Genomic DNA, 21,622 nt, shown 5'->3' on the forward strand with positions numbered 1-21,622 from the left:
ATTACCACAGGCAGGCGATTTTGCCCTTATTAATGCCTGTGACAAGGGGACATGAAGGCATAGTCAGAATATCTATTTCTGACACAGACCTGTCCTCCTCAGTTGTAAAAAGGAAAAGTAAGACTTGTAACCCTTTAGTCATTTTTCCACTCCTTTTAATGAATACACCCCTTCTGAAAATCCTGGATTAAATACTTTGTAATTTGGGGCATGAAAAATACACTATTGACTTTTCTCACCATCCTAACCAAGTCCTCCATCACTTCAACCAAAATCCTACCCATGCAATCTCATCCAACGCCAGCACCTGAAGCTCTAGTCCAACAACAGGCTGCCAGGGCAGCAACATGGGCACTGTGGCAGCAAAATACTAAGCTCTGAGGAAGGCTGAGGAGCAAAGATGAGCTCTAGTGAATTTTAGTGCCAATGCCTGGTATGATAGATAGTGCAGCTGAGTTGCTGAATTAGTTTAGTAGAAGCTCTCCACAGAAAAAAATCAGCTTTCTGCAGAAAACAAGGTTAGTAATTCAGCAGTGAATACATATCCTCTTACATGGTCTGAGCCAAAGCCTTGAAAAGATGAAGAAAAGCTCTTTTCAGTCTCACTGCCCACATTTTTCAGAAAGATTTATGTATTCAATGCAGTATCAAATAACTAGCAGAACAGATAAAACAGTATGTGATTCTTGACCTAAGCTTTCGTTTAACTGTTTTTATACCAGAAGGCTCCAAAACAGTATTTCCACATCCTTTGTAAGGATGGCACGTGTTCCCTGGGCTCTCATGTTCAGTTCTGTTCAGAATACACCAACCCACCACCAGCACCAGCTTCCTATTTACCTTCTGTCGTTGCTGAATGTTGCTCATTGTGTCTGGCTGAAACTCCAGCTTGTCTGTCCGGCAAAGTTTCCAGTACAAAATAATGACGATCAGGAGCACTACAGCAACGGGGACGGCCACGCCAACAATAATCCACAGGTTGCTGTTCTGTGCCTCGGAGGACGACCCCTTCAGCTTTTCCAGAGCTGTAAAGTTAGAAAAATGAATACTATTTTAAGTGGCTGTATATTTTTAACTGGGAACACTTCAAGAAAAATACACTTCAATGTATTTTTATCTTTTTGCAAACGCTAGTTAAGAGATTTATCAGAAACCAGTTGCACATCACAGAAAATGTCATACACACTTAAATTAATGGATGTCACATTCAGAATACATTATTGCCTACCTTCTGAAGCTTGTGCCTAAGTTACTACATGAAATGCATTTTCACCACATCATCCTCTAACTCCAAACCAAGCTGATACAATGAAATGTGTCTGGGAAATTAATCCACCACTAATAAAGTTGAAAACTATTCTACATTGCTGCCTATGTCCCGCTCTCCCTTCTCTTCAGCAATACACTACACATTTTGCTACTTCTCTCTATGAATAACCACAGTCAAATTTAAATCAGTAAGACCCTCTTCCCCAATGTGCAGGGTTACACGTTCTTTATTAATAAATTACATTCCTTTCTCTATTTCATTGTCACTGTCAGAGATCCCTAACAGAAGACAAAGCTATTTATACTGGAAAGTGCCACCCAACCAGCAACACATCTCAAACGTGTAACAGAAGAATTGACAGAACTTTAGTTTACTCTGTTTTGCACAGGGGTTGCAGGTGGGACTGAAAAACAGAGCCGCAATAAATTTCCAAATGATTAAATGCATTTTCTTAAAAGATTTTCCCCTCCAAGAAGAAAAAACATTAAAAACATTATTTCTATGCCTTTCTAAAGAACTTTTTAGTTGGTCTTGGAGATACCAGGTTTCAAAACACAGAATATGCTATAAGCGCTCCATGGAGTTTGGTCCACCCTATCATTTTTGTAAGGGTATTTATTCTTGTAACCTTTTGTATTTTGTCTTGCCAATATTATATTCCATTAACAGAACTCAGGCAGATTGGTTATGGAACAATCTTTAAACCACTGCTTAAATGAGGGACAAAATTGAGAAACATAAAATCACCCAGACGGTTAAATTATCACTATTTTCTTTCTTTTCTTTCTGCAGACAATTCTAAAAATCAAGCACATGCCAAAATACCCTGCGGTACAATGTAACTCATGCTTCAAATACCACACAGAAAACAGAAAACCTAATTAAGCATTTAAATCTATGAAGTACTTTATTGTTCAGATGCATCTGTGTTTTGGGGGGCTTTGTTTGTTTGTCTGTTCTTCAAATATTTTCAAATTTCCTTCCTAACTACAATACAACGTTTTGAGTAAGTTTGCTCTCTGGCACCTTACTGCAAATTATTTATATATCAAGCTTCCTGAATAAAGTTTATTGTTCCGGGGGGCCTGTCCTATTTATTCTGATGTATGACTAACAATATTACCTTATTAAAAGTTCATATTACTTCTGTATTAACCCATCATATTCAAGAAGAAAAGAGGTTTCTCTATCTTGTACACTACAAAATGCCTTGAAATTAGCCCTTTTTGCAACCCTAAGCTTGGCAGGGTCTGCAGGAAGACAGCAACACCACATCGCTCAGCAGCACACGACTGCTGAAATATATTTCTTTAGAACTGCCAAAATAGGAGCATCCCAAGACAAAACATCACAGTGGTGGATACTCTGAAGTGCCCTGATCTCCATCGCTAATGTCATCCTTTCTGTTTCTCTCTGCTGGCATCAGGGGGACTTAACAAGGCTTACGCTGTGCAACGGTGCCTTCAATGCGGTATCCAAGGATGATCGCAGCTCGCTGGATGTCAACCCTGTTCATGAGATCCGAACATTTCAGAGCACTGAGTCTCTTTCCGTCTTGATCCTCCACAAAATAGATCAGCTCCACAGGGTTATCAGTGCCATCTAATCGTGACACATTCACAATCTGAAAAGAAATCAGCATGGTTTTACATTTTAAACTGTATTTCATTAGGCCCTTATATTGGCCCTTATTCTTACCTGCTTCTATACTCTTCTTTAGAAAGAAAGATTTGAAAGAGCTTTGCCAAGATGGCAAGAGCATCTCTCTCAATTGCTACTGTTTGCAGCCCCTGGGACATAAGCACTAAACCTCAGCGTAGCAGTACAGCTGCTGCAAAGTCAAATCCCTCTACCTAGCACACCTAGGAACATGATATTATACTAATTACACAACTGCTGTGAACTGCTACATTTTGAAAACTGTCACTATCCATGTAAGTCTGATAGGAAGACAATCCATGTGTAGTACTCCAAAATACTTATTAAGTGTCAAAAGAAACATATACACACATGCACACTTCTCTCATCTAAGAACTTTAGTCAACATCGGACAAGTGTGGATACAGAGAGTTAATAATCAGTAAAATAATTTGCTCCCAAACTGGAAGTCGAGATAGTGACATCTGATTGGGATACAGAAGGTCAGAGTGGACGTGCCTTCCAGGGCAAGGCATTAGAGGAATGCTAAGTCGGTGCCTAATTACATAAGCACTATCCAAGTACCTTAGGACACTTAGAAATATGCAGATTTACAAGTTCTTTTGTAACTGAAAGGAAAGCTTCCAGGGACGTGATTTGCATAATACATTTTTATGGCAAATCTGAAGTTTTTAGCTTTTCTCCATTTGCTTCATGATGACAGAGAGACAAGTGGGGGTGGAAAGTAGCCTCACATGATTGCCAACTGACTTTTATAAAGGTGCTTGTAAAATCTGGTGTTCACAAGTACCCCAAGTTTCTAAACACAAATGGGTTCCACGTTTTGGCGCTCTACAGGTTGGCTGTGATTTTTTGCGCATGTCTGGAACTTGAACTGTGGTTTGCTTGGCAAGTTAATTTTTCAAATGTGCAGGTGGGAAGTAAGGGATGGTGGGGGAAGGGAGAAGGCCTGAAACTCAAAGTTTTCCACTTTGAGAGTTGCTTTTCACCATCCCATCCTAAAAGCCTTGGATATCTTATTATCACCTCTACTTAATAGAAGCTACAGGACAAATTATTTTGATTGCCTTTTTCCTTCTCTAAACCCCTTTTTCTTGTCCCAGATTTTCTGAATGTTAAGCACATACGTAGGCAAATATTCTGTCAGCGTCAAAGAGAATAGCAATTCCTCAGCTAAAGCACCTGCACAGTCAACTTCACCTTCCAAACAGCTCCCCCTCACACCCGCCCTTCTTCAGGAAAGCAAGGAATTTATTTGACCCTGTGGGAAGCCACTTTTCCTACCTAGTTCTAAAGATGTTAATAATCAGAAGAATGTGAACTATGAGGGAGCCCTGTAGATAGTGTCTAACTGCTGAGCATCTAAATTGCAGATGAGACTCACATAACAATTTTACATTCCTGCAAAATTACATCTTGTACATTATAACTTTTGTTTAACCATTTATATGTAACGGTGAACTCAACCTACAACTAAGACAAACAAATAGTAGGAGCTATTTTATCAGGTTAATCAGAGTTTGAGAGAGAGCTGTAAGGAATTGCCACATAGGACGTTAAACTTAGTTTCCTTCACAACTCTTCTTTATTATGAAGTGTGTATTTAACTATGAAATTAGTCTCTAACAACTACTCACAGGCCTAAAGTAAAGCAAACATGTGAAGGCTTGCATGACTGAAGCTTACAAAAGCAAAGTTTTGCATTTTTCCTCTTCTAGTTTCCAGAAAAAAAAATCATGTTGAAGGGAAGCAGAGCAATGTTCTGGTCAACAGCCCTGGGGGCATCAAGTCAGGTGTCCTAAGCCAGCACAGGGAATGACAAAAAATGTATCTCCCAGCTGTCGTAACATTAAAGTATACATTAAAAAAAAGGAGAAAACACAATCATCACGAAAGCCTTCTAGCCTCAATGATCTGAAGGTTAAAACAAAGAAAAATAATCAGTGTTAGTCATATTTGCTATAAACAACAGAGCACTCACAAAGAGCAAAGAAGTGAGCACATTTCTGAACCACAGCACGACCTGATAAAAGGACCAGTTAAGCAACGTCTTGAATCAGCATCCCCTGCTGAAGGGGTTAAGAAGAGGAGGCCTCCACCGCCGCCTTGGGAAAGGGCGGAAGGGAAGGAGGAAAGATTCCAGCGCAAGCTGCCATGACTGAAACAACACAGTCCTAATAGATAATGAAAACCAACACAGATTTAATAGAGTTTATGGCTTTCGATGTTGAGGAGTAGGGGCGGGGAAGAGCAATCAGAGGGGAGGCAGAAAAGAAGTAGCTGGAGGTACTTTGGCACAGTACAGGGAACATGGGAGTGAGCAGGAAGCAACCGAAGGGAGGGTGGAGGTAGAGGCTGGTGCTGATGAGCTGGGCTCACTGTTTTAAGATAACTTTTCTCTGAAATAATTTCCTCTAAATTCACAACTCTTTATGAGTTCTCACGCCATGTGGAGGGAAGCTGCAGCCTAAATTTTAAATCCAGGGGGAGACAGTTATGGATTTCTATCCCAGAGGAGTTGATGGTTGAGTAGTATATTCTTGAGGTGACTATGAGACAACTAGGCATGCATGTAAACTCAGAAACTGTACTTCAACTTGCATCTGTCATGTTGGCATCAAAATCTATTTTTTAAATTGAACTCCGTTTGCTGCAACATAGAAAATGGATGTGAATTACTTTTAAGTCTGTTTTAAAAATCAATATACTTTTTAAAACACAATTTCTAAACAGTAAGTTTTATGCCGCTTTGTTCCAAATTACATCTCCCAGAAAATTTCTGATTTCTCTTGTTCTCATACTCTATGGGGATTCCCCCCTCTACTTAAGAGTGTCAGGAATGCAAGCATGGACAGAAATGTTATTTTCCAGGCATCCAGAAATGCAGCCCATGCACAAGGAAGTATTTCACATTTATTCTTTGGCAGTGAGAGAACACACAGGGGAGGGAAGAGATGTCAGAATTTCAACACGCTGGAGACAGAAAATTAAAAACAAAGACTAATTCATTCAACTTCTGTGTATATAAGTTGCATCATCTCTGTTGATATTAGATGCGCATTTAACCTCCATAAAATAAAGGCTTAACTGTGTTCAGGGGTCAGCAAACTTAATTTTCAAGTGTTTTCAAGAGAACATCATAGGCCATTGAGCTGAGCTGCCTTGGCAACCAAGCCTATTTCGTAAATTATAGCTGGGCAAATCCAGGTGGTGGACGAACTCGAGAAGCGCTGGCGGAGAGTCAGCCAAGGGAGATCTCCCCGTCAGCAACCCGTTCAGAAGTGAGCAAGCCCAGGGTGCACCCATGTCAGGCACAGGTTACTTAGAAACAAGCAAACACACACACACACAGAAGCTCCAGAACATAAGCACCAGGATGATTTTCCCATTTTACTCTGCTCACCCCATAGGAACTAACCCCAAAAGATTCTGCGTTATTAAGAGTAGGATTTTAGTGTCCACACAATTAAATCAAACTGCACTGTGGTCTCAGTGGTTCAGCAGATAACGCAACATAAAACACATGCAAGAAACATCACTCACAAGTAGCCCTAGGTCTGAGAAAGCTCTTACATAAACCTGTCAAGATGGGAAATACTGGGGCAGCTCACAGGCTTCCAGTGCTGTCCTTAAGTGCTCTGGCTGGGGCTGTACAGCACAGTTGTTGCTTTATCCAGTGCTTACTTCTACTTTGCCAGCTGAGAAATTGTTGGGCCAAAGTATTTTTAAACTATACTTAAGTAAGTCCTCTAATTCCTCGGGGAAAAAAAAAAAGAAAAGAAAAAAAAAGAGGATTAGGAGTATTGTGATAATCTATTGACAAAATACATCCTGTGGCCCAGTCTGCACAGGATGCAGTATAAACTGCATTAAGTGAGTGGCTTAAAATTGCAACGGCAGCAGGTACTTATTAAAAATATGTATCATATGCTCTGTAGAACACTAATATGAATATTACACAAAAATCAATAAAACTACCTTATGTTTTACAGCCAGCTGTGAGGCTTCAGAGCCTTTTTAGGTGATGGTTATAGGCAGTTTTACCACGGAGTACCGCCTGCTAGTAGTATGGATAGGTGAACAAGAGGAGGAAAAACATGTCATTTGGGTACCCTAGGTAATCTGAAGCTCTTACTCAAAGTTTCTAGATTTATCGGAGTAATTTTTAACGTTCTTAGCTCATAATACATTCATTTAGAAATTAAATCTAAAATTCACAAGATATCAGTTCTATTTTATTAGAAAAGTTAAAAAAGAAAAATAATAAAGAAAACTAGGAAAGGAAAAGAAACTAAACTAACACGCCTACAGTAACATTCACAAATAATTGCATCACTTTCTAAGCCACAGTCTCAATTTTCCACAGAGGTTAGCAATGTCACTATACACTATAAATTTCAATATACTATAAATATATTTCACCTCAGGCAAAACTCGGGGGCTTTACAGAACTGAAATGAATGTGTCTCGTCTTCTGTGGATAATATGTATGACCTGGTAATAAAAGTACCAAACACTTTGATGCTACAGGAAGCTTCTGCTCTTACCATCATTGCATTGTGGATTGCTTTACACTAATCATTGGCTTGTGTATAAGAAATATACAAGGGCAATGCTGAATAGAAAGCATAGAAGAACATAAATGGCACACGCAGATGCATACATATAACCTATTTCAAGCAGAACTTATAAACTGGGCTATGAAGAAGAGAATCAGCAGCAGCAAAACTACAAGGTTTCCTGCACATGAGCGTGCCCGGGAGGGAGGCAGCGAGGGCAGCACCTCTGCGCTGGGCTGGGCGCTCTCGGGGCTGCTGCTGCTGCGGCCTCGGGCAGCCCCATCTGCCGCGCCGCGACCGGCAGAGCTCAGGGCAGCTCTGCACTAAATGATTAACAGCTACCCCGTAACTACCTGCCTGCATAATGCGAAGCAAACCTAGCCAACCTGTCCTGTTTCCTACAGAAGTGTCATTTCAGCTGCATATTCTCTACAGCAGCCAGCACTGCAGTAGTTCTTCCTGCAGAGGTAGTACGCAGGTCAGATTACGCTTCTGAGAGCAGGAGGTGGGATGAAGGAGCAAAAAGTAGATTAAAATATCCAGTCATACTAACTAAATTTTAAGGAGTCCCAAATACCTTTATCAGTGCTGCAAAATACTGCCCAGAAAAGAGAACCTCTTCCCCCTATGTCTTCTGAGAGCACCAGCAAATGACTCAAAACCAGATGACATAAACATTTCCTCACTTTCCTGGTGATAGGAAGTTGATACAGAGACAGAAGTAACCAATTCACAGCAGAGCTTTGAGCATTAGGTAACAGACATCTCTTATGCTTAACACTGCACACACAGCGGCTTTCCTTCTCCCTCAACTCCTTTAGCAGAGTACTGACCATCCCTAACACTTGCCTGGGAGCATCTGGAATAGGGATGTGTTAGGTGGGAAGGTATGACGTGCTGACCATCACACCTCTGCTGCCTGCAGGAGAACTCCTCCACTGCCCAAAGAAGGAAATTTCCAGATTTCTTGCACTGTTTAAGTAGCGTAAGTGAGCAGCAATGAGGCTTGGAACGTGAGCTGCAGAGTGCATTTTACAACCCCCAAGTAACATAAATTTTGTGCATGGAAGCAAGAAATTACCTGAGCTCTATTACCTAAAATAGTAAAACAGTAATCTAGACATTCACTTTTTATAGATTTTGGCATCTTTGCTAGCAACATAAGGATTATTTGTTTATTTTATACACAAAGGCAGGACTGAGGCAGAAGGAACAAAGTGCAATAAAAGGCGTTGGGAATATAAGATCTGAAACAGACACTTATTTAGAGCAATTCAAAGCTGTATGTAAGAAAAATAATTTAAAAAATCTATTACTGAGACAGATGCTCCTGGGACAGAAGAATAAAATAAGAAAACTCCAACATCTGGAAATTAAAAGTGGTAGCAAAAACTGAGGATTAAATTAAATACAGATAATAGGTCTAAAGTCCTAGAAGAACATATGTGAAATCACCAAACTCATCATGAATTAGCTGGAAAGGTGATTTTGGAGAAAATCACCCATTAAAACCATCCTTCAGTTTGCTAATCTGGCTAAAGGAAGATATGTAAGAATCTAAAAATTGAATTTTCACGACCATTAGGTCAATAAATCCACCTACAACAAAACTATAAAGAAGCGCTGATACCCATATAGCATAAACAGAAGTTGCCACGTGTGCAAAATTGACATAATTAATCATTCTTATTTGAAAACCACTGAGACTGGAGTGACTGGGAGTACTGTGACAAACAGGCAGCTAAGAGGTAGAACATACTGCTCTACTGCTGCAAACAACACTTGGTTCTATTTCATATTTCTATACTGTCACCAAAACACCAGATTATCTATAATCATTTCAAGAGCTGTGAAGAGGTTGTTCCAGCAGACCACCTTTTTGATTCCAAGGACCATGGCAGCTCCTTTTGCTGGGCACCTCGCATAAGTCATAAAGTTAGCAAGTTTTCGAAGTTAGACATTGGCAAAAGCAATTTTCAATATGCTTTTAAGAAAAGTGACCAGTATTTCTTGTAGTTTGCTTTAAATTCTCAGTCATTTCCTCCTGTTAGTTTTAGTGTAGAAGATAACAAGGTAACCAGAAGAATAACATTTTCAGAACATAACCATAATAAACTAGCTGAACTAGCCAGACACCATATATACTTTTGTGTTATCCGTCCTCCACTCAAAACCCAGATACTATTAACGTATTTAATAATTTATTCTCCTTCATTTCTTGCTCTGTGTTGAGCTCTTAATACCTGCACGACGTTGCTGCCTGCAAAGCTGGCTCGTCTCCAAATCCGCCCTCGGGCCAAGGCCTCGTTTAGCAGGTGAGCCAGTTTCCGCTCCATCTCGGCCTGAAACACTTCCTCCTGGATCCGCTGCTCCACGACGCCCAAGAGAACTGCATCGCAGAGAAAGTAACCCAAGAACACAAATTAATTAGTAGGAGTCACCAGGGTCTTTTCTGCAATTTCAGGTATACGCTCTGAGTCACCCTGTGGTATCTCACGGACAACAGTGGCACGGCAGCAGTGGTCATATGGGAAAAGTGCCAAGGTTGGCCAGAGTTTACACGCTGGAACGCGTAAGGCTTTGGTTGGGAAAAGATTAAAAGAAATGTATATATATATATATAAAAAGGAGGGCATTTCTGGAATATGATCCAATCTAGAAAGACCCAGAATGATGAAGAAACAAATAAAAACAAACAAACAAAGAAAAACAAAACAAAAAAGAATGTTTAATGAATTATAAACAACCAAAAGAGAAAATTCAGGCTCAGTCACCTGCTTGCGGCTACTTGCAGCCATAGTTTTATCTTCTGAAGTCAGAGAGGGGCAAGGCAAGTGCTCAGGCAAAAAATGGGAGGAAAGCAGCAGCGCCACATGGAAAAACAATGGATCCATGTAGTCTGGGTGAATCTTGCCTAGATAAGGCAAAGATTAAGAGTATGCCAACTGTGTCACAAAAAATATGGTTATTTGCCCTGCCACCTTCAGTCCCCACTCTAGGCACCAGTGCCTGGGGCAGCTAATGGTGATGCAATCCCTGAGGAACACCACAGAGGAAGCAGCAAAAAACTAACAGGCTTTTACTACAGGATGGTAGCCAGTAAAGTAAATGGGGAGTGAGTGGAGGGACAGTCATTCAAGCTATTTAATTAAACAACCCGAAAGGACAGTAAATCAACTCACCACTGACAGCAATAAAATAATTCAGCTTTTATTCCTTAAGATCTCCTCTAATTTTTTAAAGCCTTTTCTGCATCTGTTATCAAGTTTGAAAGTGTGGCGCTTAGTAAATTGTTAACTAGATATGATTTTGATTATTGCGATTAAATAAAACGCTCATTTAAAACATATTTCAAATTTAAAAAAAAGATTACTGGAAAAAAAGGAAACATTTCCATAATTTCACACTGAGATCAATAACCTCTCTACTACTTTCAATTATAGAACAAGTATCGCAGAACTAAATATCAAATAAATGGATATAGGGCTATTATATACAATAAACTGAAGATCATTCTTGCCTGCATATTGAATTTCATATACCAGGGAATTATACTTAATAGCACAAACTGTATTCTGCAAATAAAGGGAGTATCTACAGAGAATACTGCACGTCCCACTGTTTTGTGACTTTCAACATACTTCAGAATATGCATTGACCTATACCTTAACAGTCTGATGTTAAAAACCTCATCTTAGTGTGCATTAACACTATTATTTACCTGTCATGAGTCATGTCACCTGCCTAGAAACAGCTACCAAATAATGAAAAAAGGTTACTAATACACAGTGGTTTTGCTCTCAAAATACAATGTGCAGTTTTTAAGGACTGACAAAGCCCAAGTGTACTAGCTCTTCCCAGGCTGCCTGTAACAACTGGAGGTACTAAAGATTTGTTTGCTGCTAAGAAAAAGCAAGCTGCTGCAACTGATTTTTTTAAAAAATCATGGCCAGAAGGCGTAGAAAATACAAAAGGGCATGACTTCTGAGCTGGAAGAACTTTTTTTTAAATGCAGAATGTAAGAGAACTTCCAGCAAGAATGGATAAAGCAAATCTGACTGTGAAAAGGGGAGAGAAGAGTATGGTACTCAACAAAACTGACCAAAAACCAAAACTTAAAGGGAAGGTGGGATGCACACATATAATTCGGTTCCACTTCTTGAACATCACCTGAAATTGTTTATTTTTCTCTAAAAAAAAGCCTTGTGGAATTCAGAAGATAAGGAGCCCCTTGCTTAAAAAGTAAACTAGTCCACTAGTGGGAGGTGACAGGGATATCTGGAAGAAAAAGTAGTAGTATGTGGGTAATACCACTAAATTCTGCGTGGGGAAGTTGGTGGAGAAGAGATAAAAATCTATCCAGGTGGGCATCTACACCTTAATAGTAAGGCTGTTGGGCACAGCCTCGTCACTATTCAGACTCTCAGGGCTTGAGAAGCAGGTAGGTGCTACTGCTTCCAGGCAAACACAACAGCCTTTGAGCATTAGTAAGTGACAGCTCAACTAGATCTGTGAATTAGAGTAAAATATCCAGCAGACTTTGGTGGGAGTGATCTGCCAAGAATGAATCACAAGAGATCAATGAAATGTGATGAAATTGTCTCATTTGCTTGGAGTGCAACTATTTTTAGTCTGTTTTATTCCTGGCATGTTTTAGTACAAAGTGCCACATATAAAGTTTTAATTTTCACTTAAAATGAAAAATCCTTTTTTTAAAAAAAAAAAGTGTGATGTTGACAGTACAAGTCTCCTTATGCCTGAGTGTAACTTGTCTCACTAAGAGTGAACTGCTTCATAGACAAAAAGCCATTGTGTGTCCATTAACAAGGAATTGCAGTAGTTCATTCCAGAGCCAGGAGTTACATTTCCCAGATGTTCCAGGTCATTAGACTGTTGGTTTTAGAATTTACACAGCTCAGGCTGTAAACATGCAGCACCCCTAAGCTATCAATACTCATCTCAGCTATTTTCCCTGTTACCAAAATAACTACCCTCCTATTTACTCACATGGACTGTACGTACCTGTTCTCACCCAGGAAGATTTCATCAGCTGCGACACATTAAGCTTAGGATAGTGAAAAGCTGGGGGGAAAACAGAATAGAGGAAAAACATATGTAAGAGCAGTATTCTCAACAACAGCCACACACACACATAAAAGAAGCCACTTCATAATTTATATTGTCAGTAAGCGTCTTATTTGCACAGATGCATTTCAGCTCCTGAGGCTGCGCAGACCCAGCAGTGAGGCAAGTGCTCTGAACACCCTGCTTCATCTCTGAACACAAAGCAGCTGAGTGAAGCAGTTAGATTTATTACCTAAAAGGTTTCAAGCTACCACACTGAGGTCATTGCTCCTAGAAACGTAAAAGTAAAGCTCCCTGACCACGTTCTGATTCTTACTGAGCTAAGTGCAGCATGAGACTTTTGCTCAAAGGGTGGTAGGGCAATTCACGAATGCCTGAGAATGGGAATACAACCTTCTTGGAGGCAGAAACTGCTCTGAAATATTAAGTGAGGCAGAAAACTAAACGGATCTTATTTGTGTTCTAGGCAGGTGTGCGGGAAATATTATTTGAAAAACATCACCTTGCTAAATTACTTTTCAAAAATCACAAAGAGAATGTGTAGAAGAGCATTTTGGTGGACAAAATTCTTGTGGCGTCAGTTTGGCCTGTGGCCCTATGTTTTCTTTAGTTCACAATTCTCCCCAAAAAGCTGTGCTAAAGAGTGAAATCCTTGCCCCAGTGAAGCGAATATAGCTAGTTTCCACTGATACTCCAGGAATAAATTTTTTCCCAAGGTTTCCACTGGAGTGCAGTAAAGACATGTCGGGAAACAAGTGCAGATGGGGGCTGGGCCAACAGTTTGCTCAAGGGACGTCTGGAGCTTCAGAATAACAAAAGTGTAACAGAAAGAAAAAGGAAGGGTCATAACGTTCTCAAAATATTTGATAATCCAGCTGCAGCTTGCTAAGCATTTTACAAAGGTTAATTTTTAATTAATTTTATGAACAGAAAGAAGGAGGTACGTAATTAAAATAACCATGTTCATGACAGATCAGTATTTAGAATAAGGATACCATGTTTTCGGTTCTAGAACTAGAATGTATGGCGCTATTACTTGTTTCAGAAAAACACAACATTATTAGTTTTCTAATTTAATTAGTACATTATTTGTGGAGTAGCTGACCTCTGGCCGTCAGTCCACTTAGGTTTTGCCTTCTCAAATCCAATTTTCTGCCCCTTAAAAACCTTCTGATTTTTTTGTTATTGCAAGAGTAAGAGAATCACTAGTATTAGACTGTTTATTTTTATAGGCTCATAAGCCATCCTATAAAATAAAATACAACATTTTCTCAAGTCTTATTCAAGTCTATTACAATAATAGAAGCACTGGTTTTAAGAGTACCACTTGGGAGACACACTGTGACTTAATCTGCAGAACAGTATCAGGCTACGGGCCTTTATTCTGACTTGCAGACATCAGTACTCGGTATTCTGACCAGGATGCACTAAATTTCCTAAGACTCAAAGGAAGAAAAAAAAAAGAAAGAAAAAAGCATTCCACAGTCCACTTATTTTAACACATTAATTTTTGGCATGCTGCTGCATGGTTCTTCTGAGGGTAGCTTAAAAATTGGACAGTATTGCTCTGCTTATGCATTTGTTTACTTCAATTTAAAGATACAATGTGAACAACAAAATCATAAACTAAACTGCATCTATGGTTCCAAACCTTGGGAAAAGGAAGATAAGAAAATCAAAGACTTTCCAATGGCCGTAAAACTTTGAACTTGTTGTGGGTTTTCTTTCATTTGAACCAATATGTTTCGCTTTGACTTATTGTGCTCTTCATGCTTTCTCTAATTAGTACTTGAAAATGATTTAATTCATGCAAATTGCTAGATGACTAGTCACTTAAACTTTACGTGGAATTAATGAAAGTTAAAAATAACAAGTCTCGAGCAGAAAATCTTAAAAATGAACAGGAGAAAATCCTCTGATCACTGGCAGCTGAGCCTGGGTTCTAAAACGTGACAAAGGAAGCACGAAATGAAGGACACTTCTGAAACACAGACAGCGGAAACCAGCCGGAAAATCCAATTCTTTCCCCACAGGTCACTCAGCGTCACACCAACGCTCACGTGGCCAGAGCCCGAGCTCAGCTGGAGCATCAGCACGATGGGATCAGTTTATTTGCCAGATCCCTAATGCCCCCTAAGATCTAAAGATTAAAAGACAGCATAGAGTAATTGCTATGCAGAGGGGAGGATCGGATAGACAAAATGCAATTGCAAGGTAGATTGTGGACGATCTGTAAGGACTATGGATGCTTTAGTAAGGAGCACACGGTCATCATTAGGGGATCCTAACACATGCTCCTGAAGTGGCACACACAGAATGGCATTGACTCAGCACGCAGGGGAATGGCGAAGGGCCACCCCGTGCTCCAGACACCTCTTTGAGCGCACAGAGCTCATGCAAACGCCCTGTGGCAGAAGCTCCCGTGAGGACATGTGAGGCCTTGCACACAAAGACACGTGGGACCATGCATGATAGAGCTGGTACCAACTGATCCCTCCTATTTACAGCATAGGGAGGAACTACAATAGAAAGCATGGAGCAAATGCCCCTTTCTGAATGATGGGAACATCACTTAAAAAATAACAGTCCATGGAAATATTGAATTGTGGTTAACACTAAAACAATTTATCTGCTGTGAGTTTGATCCAAACCCCACTCCAATAAAAACTGCCAATAATTTCTGCAGTCGTTGAACCATACTATATGATTTTATATTAACCTACTGACCTTGCAACATATCCAAGGTTTCCACAAGAGATACTCTTACAGCATTGAACGAAACAGTAAGTCCCAAGGCAACTCTCTCTACTTTAAGCCATAACAAAAACAAAGATTTATCACAGATAAGGTCACAAAGGCCAACATCCCTCATCTAGTCGTCCACAGCTAGCTTTTGGCTCAGAGACATCTGAGTCTTTGGTCTCAGAGACATCTTCCAGCCATGAAGACATACTAAATATATTCCCTTCTATCATTTCTAAGGAACTGGTGCCTAGTGCTTAGACTGGGGCTACGTTTTGCTGGCATGTAGCTCCTGCCCATCTAGGTGAATGAGTTACCAATCTAAAATGTGAGATGGAAAATGGACAGGGCAAAATTAATGGACAGGAAGATGTAAAGCGAACCTGTTAGCATAGGTGTGTTGCTGAAGTTACAGTTACCAGAAGATACTGAAAAAAGGAGAATAAAAACACACCTTCCCTGCCTTCAAGTCCTTCCTTCACACAACATGCAAGCCTAAGGTCCAGGAGGTTTCTTGCTTAGAACAGCCCTAGTCCTGCCCTGAATAGTCCATTCTGTCAAATTGACAACTTTTACTACTACTTTTCTTCTAAATAACTGGGAAAAATCTGACTGAAAAAATCCTAATTCTCAAAGATGTGCTGCACAAGGACAACCTACCCCTTTAAATGTATAAGAAGCACATCCAAATGATGTGAAAACCTAATGTGCGGAAGGCCACGTGAACAGAAATTAGGCAGCAAACACACAGTCAGAGCTCATAGTCAGGGTATCAAAGGCAAGTGTCACTTCACTTAGCCCAGCAATGCTAAGCTACAGCAGTATTACACAAGTAGCTTTTCCTTAATAGGAATCAACGTGAAACCCGACAGCTGAGCTCACATACAAATCAGTTCTTTTCCTTAAGATGCAGACTGTGATAAAACTTAAGAAAGCCTCAAAAAACTAGGTCACCACCAAGAGCATTAAGTGCTGCCGGGCCCAATAAATAAGGAGCAAATAGCACAGAACAGTACAGGAAAACATTTTAAATTTACATGTCAACATACTTCCAAAACTCCTGAAAATTTTCCTGTCAAAAGGGTGGTACATAATTTGCACAGAACAAAGCAGCCACCTGGCAAGGAAAGATCTTCACAATAGTTCCTCCACTGCATGACTGCTCTGTTGTATAGTGCTCTCCCATATCATCACAGAAAGCTGAGAGTCTGGAGCCCAGGAAGCCCTGAACTTCTGTATTTAGGTATCTCGTAGCCAAAGTCCTTTGGGGGATCTGACTCTTGGTCATCCTCAAGAGTAGGATGTCCCAGGAGGGATCTGCCCTTTGCTGCTGAGGCTTTGGCATGACTGCTGGCTCTGAGCAGCAACAAATTAAAATCCCTTGGATCAAAACTGTTTCACAAGAACAGTGCAAAAAAAAAATCTGCAGCAACGACGAAAAATAACAGCAATAATGGCCCTGTTTTATAAAAAGGTAGGAACTACATTCATGCTTGCTGACAGACAGACCCAGAGCTCTGAGCAAGCTGAGAACTGTGTTCTCACTTGCTGACCTATCAAATGGCACCATGGCTGGTGTTCCAAAGCAGTGAACATTGACGCCTTGAAGCACCACGGGGATGGCAGCAGAGAAGTTCAAATCAAAATGAGTTGTCGTGCTGTTAGCTAAATCCACAGCAAATGCATTGCTCAAAGAATATACAAGTCAAATACTGACAAGATACTCCTTGAGTTAGGGCACCATATCCACCAAATCCTCACTAAGACTTTAGGAAGATCTTATCTTTCCTAAAAAAAAAAATAGTGTATTTACTTGTCTCAATAAATTGAAATGGCATTTATTTCATTTTTCATTTTAACTTACTGAATGTATTTCATTTTATTTCATTTTTATTAATTTGTACTGTATGTGTTGCACACAAATTTGAAGGCTCTACAAAATTTCACTATTAACTAAGAGACACGCCACTGAGCAGACTAAGAGACACCACCACCGTCAAGTTCTGACAAAGAGGCAAATGCTATGCTATGTTGGCAGTATTCAATAGTTAGGCCGGGTCATGAAATGCAAGGGTGCACATTCACGGATCGGCTGGTTTGTTGATAGATTGGTTGTCATCATCCTTCCTAACAGAAATGTAGACTAATCTAAAACAACGGCATCTATCAAAAGCTCCAGAAATGAGTCCAGGAGAAAACATTTGTCATAAAGGACATAATCACTGTTGATGAGCAAATCTGCCTTCCTACATTAAGGGTTTGTTTGAGGATTTGAGCTTTGGAGGTGTTTGGGAGATTTGCTGGCAGATTGAATGGAATGGAGAATAATTTAGCATTTGATGATAAGCACAATCTTGACGTCTAGGCTGGATTTTGCAGAAACAAGGTTAAATCTCATCCACATGCTTGGATATGCAGAGAAGCTCAATTTGCCAGGGAATAGCAGCCAACTTTTATATGAGCTTTTTGCAAATCCTCACAGCAGCCAGGCACAAGGAGAAATTCTAAGGGAGCATTTTCAGTGGGTGCTGTTTGACCTTGTCACTCATTAACTCATGAGCTACTGTAGAGCTCTCCTGGATGTGAGCTCTAGGCATGCACATCACCCAGGCACAGCTCTTGCCCTGAGAGCTTAAGAAAAAAGAAAACAAAAGTTACCTTTGAATTTCTGAAATATCAGTAGAAAAGAATAAAAGGAGAAGAGCACATGCTTAATAGTAATGCTTTTCCCTATTGCCAGCCTGCCTTTCAGGCTATATAGGCCCTGCTTGAAATTCTGTTCTCATTTTATCACACTTTAGCAACATTGCACAACCTAGAAGATGGATACTCAGCAAGAAGCATCCTGCAAATTCACTATAAACCATATCCTAAAGTACGTGGACAAACTTAAAAACTATAGGAACAAATGTGTGTAAAGTGCAGAAAAGAACAAGAGACTAAAATAATACCCAAGCAACAAAAAAAATAATAAGCTTTAGGCCAAATGGGCAAAAGCTACCATGCAGAACGAAGACAAATAACTTTTAAGCAATCAAGGCAACAACAATATTTAGTTTTAATTCAGTGATGGAAAAAGATCATGACCCACAATTTCAGAAACTGACGCCTCTCAAGGAACAAAAGACATGTTGGTCGTGTTTGGACAAGGGTTCTGATTTTTCCCTGGCAAATCATAATATGCCAAGAATTTTGGTCCTATCTCAATTTAACATAGCTATCACACACAAGTATGGTTTATGTGAGAGCAAACAAGAGCCCAATGCAAAATTCTGACACACTCTCTCAGTCTATTATGGGGGCAGAGAGATCAAAATTCATAAAAGTGAAAAGAAACCAAAACTAAAAAAGTTAAAAAAAAAAAAAAAGTTTTCTTGTGCTATCATTTTACATAGATTTAAAGATGCTATAGAAAATAATTGCTTTTTGTAGCAATTACTCTGGCTATCATGGCTTCATTGACATACTACTGTACAGTAGAAAATGCCATTAGGTCTGAATTCCCACTTGACACTTGATTATGTAGAGAAAATCACTGTGTCAGGCCCTTGAAAAATAACTCAGAGATAATTTAAAATCTGCATTGGAATACAAAATGAGGAAAGAAACTGGGAATGCATGGATATTACATTACATTAACGCCTGCCACCAGGAAAGGCAGTACTGTAACACCACAATCTTATTTATAGCCACTAGTCATTTTTGTCAAGCAAAGTATGCAAGGATAAGTCTTGATCTTAGAAGTCTAGCTTATTTATGAGAAAGAGGTCACCTGAAACATTTAACAAAATGTACGTCATAAAAACGTAGTGTCAGGCAAACTCTACTATGCAACTGTTCCCCATTAATCTAAGTTTAGGATGGCCATGGAAAAAGTGACATGCAATGGAAGTAGTACATCAGGACAGCGACATGCTGGGGGTATCTTAAAAGATAACAGGCTACTTTAAAAAGCACTGCTACTGACAGCTAACAAAGACTGTATGAAAGCAAATCAGTTCAAGCTTAAGTTGCCAGTGCTGCCAGGGCTTACTAGAAGTCACAGAGCCACAGTTAAGCATGGCACAGAACCCAGGGTAGTAAATCATGCTGAGAAGCAGAAAATGCCCCTGCAGACATATCCAATGACTGGAGTGACTCCTATTTTTTTTTTTAATCTAAAGCAAGACCCGGGAAAATGAAGCCAGATTAGGCCCCACGTGACCAGTGCGGAAAGAAATGATGCTGGCAAAAGCAGTAAGTTGCCGTGACACTGGTACAAAACATGTGAACAGAGAGGTAGAGATTTGCTCTGCAAAGTCCCTGACACTTATGTACCTGTAATTTTTGTGCAGAATGACTTCAAATTACTTGAACAGAGAAAAAAAAGACAATAAAAATAGCATTTTTCAGTCTTGTTAGCAGTAAGTACTCACGTTCAGCAATTTGCTGCACGGGAAAGCCGAGATAGAAGCTGAATTCCACCACAGACAAGTTCCTTAGCTGCTCGCTGACGTCGGACCCGTTTAGGAAACCATATTTATCTCGGATGGCAAAAACAATGCTGACAGGGCCCTGCCGAAATGCTGCCCCAGCCCTGCTCAGAGTTATATTCAATATCTGAAAACAAGATTGGAGCAAGGTTAGAAAAATCAAATCATTGCCATTTCCATTTCTTCCTTCAATGAAAATTTCTTCCTAACGTGAACTGGAACTCTACATCAGAACAGGGGAACATCAGTTAACTCTAGATTAATTCAGCCTGCAAAGTCGTAGCAAGATCTGACAGTAATTACTTTAAAAAGGGCTGGGCAGCCTTTAGGTGAAAAACTATGACTATGTTATATTTCTTTTATATTCATGACTGATCTTTGATATGAACCTTCATGTTCTTGGATCATCTTCTCAGAAAGCTTGAACCCAGAGGGATGTGTGATGCCAAACTGTCCTGCTTTAGGACAAAGCACTAGAGTTCTGCATGATCTGGAAAGCAGGTGATAGCAGTGCACCCCTAACTCAGTATTACTGGCTGGATGAAACCCAAGACAACCAAAGGCGACGAGATACAAAACACGTGAACACGCTCACCTGCACAGTGAAGTTGTAGAAGTCCTGGTGGTGTTTGCTCACCTCCATGAATGCCATTGTCAGCCCTTTCTCAATGCGCTGGCTAAAGTTGCAGAACCCAACGTCCACATTCCGAGGCACAAACTGAAGCACTGAAAGCAAAGGGGATATGTTATTCCTAGAGACAAACACTCCCATGAGAGAAAATGAGAACAAAATAAGCAAGAGATTCCTCATTCCACAGGTCTGTCTCTGGCTACGGTAATTCATCTAGTCATTAATATCTGTTGCAACAATATTTACATTGCAAAAAGAATCTACAGGAAAAAAAATCTACTACTATCATACTTAAAGATCTTTGCTACAGATAATCTGGATAGTTTTACAGAACTTGAACACTGCCACACTGAAATCCTCAGTACTCAACAGTTTGATGAAAATCTGAAAAATAACAAAATTGTTCAGAGACTGCTATTTAATACTTAACACACGTATTTACTCCACTAACATCAAGAAATGCATCTGCTGTCTATCTTTAACCATGCTAAGCAGTGAGAAAGGCATCACACGACCACAGTGAAATTAGCTCTTACAGTACAGATGTTAACAGAGCAGAAACAGCACACGAAGCATACATAAATAAAAGCACCTATGTTGGAAATTCATGCAGTCCCTGCTCATGTACTCCCATTTACTCAATCTCTGTCATACCTGATTACTCAAAGTCATCCAGTTTGGTTAGTGTTTTTGTTATGTAAATACTGGCTAAAGAAAAAGACTTCAAGGGATACCACTCTCTCTCAAAACTATTTCATGGTTAACATCTTACTTTAGGTTTTTAGTAGCCATGGACTTTACATTAACTATTGCCATAAAGGAGCTATGGGAAGCTGCATTCTACACTGGCAATCCTCTAGCTCACTAATCCCCACATCTGAAGAATTTGGAGTACTAAAATTTAACCTAAAGATAATTCAAAACTTGAATCACATATGAAAAAGTGGCTGCATTGTGATTTTATGACAGAATGCTTTGCACACGGAAGTTTTTCTCTTCTTATTACCTTTTCCAAAATGCTGCAAATGAAGTGCAGAACAGGGGATTGACCAGCAAGGAGTAAGTTAAAAATAAGCACATTTTGCAATAAAACAGCAGGGCTACCACCCTACAGAGGAATGAATGCAAACTCCCTTCATTCGCTCCACTAGTAAACTATCAATTAAAATAAGCAAGAAAAAAATAACATTTCTCCAGGAAAAAC

At 39.8% G+C, this 21,622-nt stretch overlaps 1 protein-coding gene across 1 annotated transcript in view; it reads right to left on the reverse strand.

Moving 5' to 3' along the window:
* Positions 1 to 21,622, reverse strand: part of KIAA1549 (KIAA1549 ortholog) — a gene marked incomplete at its 5' end in the record, with an annotated part of 74,611 nt that overhangs the window by 42,544 nt on the left and 10,445 nt on the right. The window contains 6 exons of the mRNA XM_088521683.1: positions 841 to 1,025; positions 2,717 to 2,894; positions 9,732 to 9,877; positions 12,511 to 12,570; positions 19,731 to 19,914; positions 20,383 to 20,513. Of these exons, the coding sequence (XP_088377809.1) occupies positions 841 to 1,025; positions 2,717 to 2,894; positions 9,732 to 9,877; positions 12,511 to 12,570; positions 19,731 to 19,914; positions 20,383 to 20,513 (884 nt within the window). The remainder of the gene's footprint in view (positions 1 to 840; positions 1,026 to 2,716; positions 2,895 to 9,731; positions 9,878 to 12,510; positions 12,571 to 19,730; positions 19,915 to 20,382; positions 20,514 to 21,622) is intronic.

Source organism: Tinamus guttatus, unplaced genomic scaffold, assembly GCF_059628265.1.
Source record: "Tinamus guttatus ecotype Peru unplaced genomic scaffold, ASM5962826v1 Tinamus_guttatus_pri_ptg000125l, whole genome shotgun sequence".
NCBI classification, from domain to species: Eukaryota; Metazoa; Chordata; class Aves; order Tinamiformes; family Tinamidae; genus Tinamus; species Tinamus guttatus.